The sequence below is a fragment of the Pseudochaenichthys georgianus genome, unplaced genomic scaffold, assembly GCF_902827115.2.
Source record: "Pseudochaenichthys georgianus unplaced genomic scaffold, fPseGeo1.2 scaffold_1734_arrow_ctg1, whole genome shotgun sequence".
In the NCBI taxonomy this organism is placed as follows: Eukaryota; Metazoa; Chordata; class Actinopteri; order Perciformes; family Channichthyidae; genus Pseudochaenichthys; species Pseudochaenichthys georgianus.
Window position 1 is genome coordinate 839 of NW_027262520.1, and position 4,162 is coordinate 5,000.

Below are 4,162 nucleotides of genomic sequence, written 5' to 3' on the forward strand. Positions count from 1 at the left end.
GTTGTGTGTCTGAGTGGAAGGTGTGTGTCTGAGTGGAAGGTGTGTGTCTGAGTGGAAAGTGTGTGTCTGAGTGGAGGTTGTGTGTCTGAGTGGAAGGTGTGTGTCTGAGTGGAAGGTGTGTGTCTGAGTGGAAAGTGTGTGTCTGAGTGGAGGTTGTGTGTCTGAGTGGAAGGTGTGTGTCTGAGTGGAGGTTGTGTGTCTGAGTGGAAGGTGTGTGTCTGAGTGGAAAGTGTGTGTCTGAGTGGAAAGTGTGTGTCTGAGTGGAAAGTGTGTGTCTGAGTGGAGGTTGTGTGTCTGAGTGGAAAGTGTGTGTCTGAGTGTGTGTCTTCACGCTGCAGGCGGTGAGTGTGTTTCTGCAGAAAGAGGAACAGCACTTCCTGGTTGTGAAACGTTTTGTAAGATCGGAGCCGTTTCTTTGTTTTGCAACGCGGCCTGATCGGAGGTCAAAGGTCGCGGTTGAAGACATGCAGAGTATAAGTAGACGTGGACGTATTCAGACGTCTAAACCTTCACTGTCAGGGTAACTGGACACCAAGTATTCATTCATACTCTCATCGTGTGACCTCAGGAGCTGCTGCTGTTTCTCTGCATGCTTTCTGTAGGTCAGGGGGGTCAAACTCAAGGCCCGGGGGCCAAAGCCGGCCCGCCACCTCATTCTGTGCGGCCCGCGAGAGCTGGCAAAGAATATAATATACAATACAGTTGTTGTAATTGTTGAATATTTGCTTTCAATGAATTGCCCAGACTTCTGCTTTCAGACGGAGTTATTTAGGAAGGTATTACCAGAACTGATCACAATCCAATGCAGGGCCAACAATGTAATATAATACATTATTTAATATATATTATATATTTACATATGTATATTTATATATAATTAAAATTACAACCATAATGCTGATTGAGTTTGACCCCCTGCCGTCGAGGACTGTCTTGTAAAAGGTGAACTGTGGGGCTCCTTCAGGCCTGCATCTACATCATTAGCATGTGTCTTATGTGGGAAGCTAAGCTAAGCTACGCTACGCTAAGCTAAGCTACGCTAAGCTTCTGTGGACATGTTTTGCCTGGTCCAGACTCCATGCATCAGATCAGTCCTCCTGACACTGTTATGTATAAACTATGTGGACACAGCATGTGATCATTTTGGGTATTTCTTAAATGTTCTTTTATACTTTGGGAGCCCTTTAATGTGGAATACTTTAAGAGCATTTGGCTGGATATACTCTAACTTAAGTACATTTCCAATGCAGGACTTGAACCAGTCTTACAGTGTGGCTGTAGTGTTGAAGGGACTGAACCCTCTCGCTCTGCAGCCTCAGGGCATGACGCGCTGGCTTTGAAGGCGAGGAGGTTTTGCAGATGTTGCTGTTGGAGACTCAAGACCTCGCTGAGCTCGTGCTGCGTGTTTCGCTGAGTCACTGCGCGGCGACTCAGCGTGTGTCTGCAGGAGCACGGAGCTGAGCAAAGGGCATCAGCTGACAGGAAGGGTCCAGACCAGCTGCTCGTTCACATACTGCACCGTGATTGGATGATAATGGAACTGGAAGAAGTTGCTCATGTTTCTGCATTTGTGTTTTAGTTTGAGGCGCTGACTGCGTCCTGTTGGGTCGCACAGACAATTTCACATTTAACCTTTCACGATTCAAAGTTCAAGGCTTTTGTTGGTGATGCTACCTAGCTAGGATGGAAACCTCTTCCAACAGACGACACAATCACACAGAAAGAGAATAGTGCAAGTAAATACAAAAAGAACAAAGTGAAACAGTGCAATAAGAGTCTACAAGTTGTTAAATATGATATATTAGATCAATCATTTCTCAGCAGCAGCCAGACGAGCGTTCTGGATGCTGCTCAGAGTTCAGGGGTTTCATACTTTGTGCCCGCGGGATGAAACTGAGTCTGAGTCCTGACTCCTGACAAGTGTGAGTCAAAAGGAAAGTTCATTGTGTGTGTGTGTGTGTGTGTGTGTGTGTGTGTGTGTGTGTGTGTATGTATGTGTGTGGGTGTGCACGCGTGTGTGTGTGCGTGTATGTGTGTGTGCGTGCGTGCGTGTGTGTGTGTGTGTGTGTGTGTGTGTGTGTGTGTGTGTGTGCGTGTGTGTGTGCGTGTGGGTTGTGTGTGTGTGCGTGTATGTGTGTGTGTGCGTGCGTGTGTGCGTGTATGTGTGTGTGTGTGTGTGTGTGTGTGTATGTATGTGTGTGGTGTGCACGCGTGGTGTGTGCGTGTGTGTGTGTGTGCGTGCGTGCGTGTGTGGTGTGTGGTGTGTGTGTGTGTGTGGTGGGTGTGGTGTGGTGTGCGTGCGTGTGTGCGTGTATGTGTGTGTGTGTGTGTGTGTGTGTGTGTGTGTGTGTGGTTGTGTGTGCGTGTGTGTGTGCGTGTGGGTGTGTGTGCGTGTATGTGTGTGTGTGCGTGCGTGTGTGCGTGTATGTGTGTGTGTGTGTGTGTGTGTGTATGTATGTGTGTGGGTGTGCACGCGTGTGTGTGTGCGTGTGTGTGTGTGTGCGTGCGTGCGTGTGTGTGTGTGTGTGTGTGTGTGTGTGTGTGTGTGTGCGTGTGTGTGTGTGTGTGTGTATGTGTGTGTGCGTGCGTGTGTGCGTGTATGTGTGTGTGTGTGTGTGTGTGTGTGTGTGTGTGTGGTGTGTGTGTGTGTGTGTGTGATCCAGCACATTTCATAATAATTGTACAGTCCTCGTGTGAATCCGTACGGTCCAGTGTTTCGCTCTGCGGCTGCGTTCCCACTCGCTTCATAACACCACAGAAGAAGAAGGAAGCCTCTCTTGTCCTGATGAGCAGCAGTTTGCAAACAACACAAACAGCGAAACGCATGCGACCGTACGAGGGGCGAAAGCTATGAGGATAATATAGCACTCAGTCAGTGTGTCTGAGCTTCTTATCTTAAACAAGAAAGAACTCAAAGTGCTTTACGTGCACCATTAAAGGCGTTAAGATATGAAAACATATGATTTAATAAAAGGCAGCAGCGGAACATGATGGTTTATTGTGTGTACCCTGTGGTCTGCCCGCCTGCAGGCCACAGGGTTTGAACCATGCAGACGGACATGTCGTTGTTCTGACGGTGTGTCTGCCCTCAGGCTCTGGACGGGGACCGCTCCGTTCTGCACAAGATCAAGAAGTCGGTGAAGTCCATCAACACTTCGGGTCTCGGTGAGTTCCAGCGCCGTCCGTCCACTAATATCTTCCCTTTCTGTCACTTCCTGCTGTGAACTGCTTTCCGTTTCATAACTTCCTCAAAACCTCGTAACCCTGATCGTGTGAAGACAAACGCACTGTAGTGTCTCTACTTTAAAGAGTCCTCTCCTGCTGATGTTCAGGTGTATATCAGTATGTAGTGTCTCTACTTTAAAGAGTCCTCTCCTGCTGATGTTCAGGTGTATATCAGTATGTAGTGTCTCTACTTTAAAGAGTCCTCTCCTGCTGATGTTCAGGTGTATATCAGTATGTAGTGTCTCTACTTTAAAGAGTCCTCTCCTGCTGATGTTCAGGTGTATATCAGTATGTAGTGTCTCTACTTTAAAGAGTCCTCTCCTGCTGATGTTCAGGTGTATATCAGTATGTAGTGTCTCTACTTTAAAGAGTCCTCTCCTGCTGATGTTCAGGTGTATATCAGTATGTAGTGTCTCTACTTTAAAGAGTCCTCTCCTGCTGATGTTCAGGTGTATATCAGTATGTAGTGTCTCTACTTTAAAGAGTCCTCTCCTGCTGATGTTCAGGTGTATATCAGTATGTAGTGTCTCTACTTTAAAGAGTCCTCTCCTGCTGATGTTCAGGTGTATATCAGTATGTAGTGTCTCTACTTTAAAGAGTCCTCTCCTGCTGATGTTCAGGTGTATATCAGTATGTAGTGTCTCTACTTTAAAGAGTCCTCTCCTGCTGATGTTCAGGTGTATATCAGTATGTAGTGTCTCTACTTTAAAGAGTCCTCTCCTGCTGATGTTCAGGTGTATATCAGTATGTAGTGTCTCTACTTTAAAGAGTCCTCTCCTGCTGATGTTCAGGTGTATATCAGTATGTAGTGTCTCTACTTTAAAGAGTCCTCTCCTGCTGATGTTCAGGTGTATATCAGTATGTAGTGTCTCTACTTTAAAGAGTCCTCTCCTGCTGATGTTCAGGTGTATATCAGTATGTAGTGTCTCTACTTTAA

At 46.7% G+C, this 4,162-nt stretch overlaps 1 protein-coding gene across 1 annotated transcript in view; it reads left to right on the forward strand.

Moving 5' to 3' along the window:
• Nucleotides 1–3,092: 3,092 nt before the first annotated feature.
• Nucleotides 3,093–4,162, forward strand: part of LOC117441499 (arf-GAP with SH3 domain, ANK repeat and PH domain-containing protein 2-like) — a gene marked incomplete at both ends in the record, with an annotated part of 23,317 nt that continues 22,247 nt past the window's right edge. Inside the window, one exon of the mRNA XM_034077582.2 lies at nucleotides 3,093–3,165. Within this exon, the coding sequence (XP_033933473.2) occupies nucleotides 3,093–3,165 (73 nt within the window). The remainder of the gene's footprint in view (nucleotides 3,166–4,162) is intronic.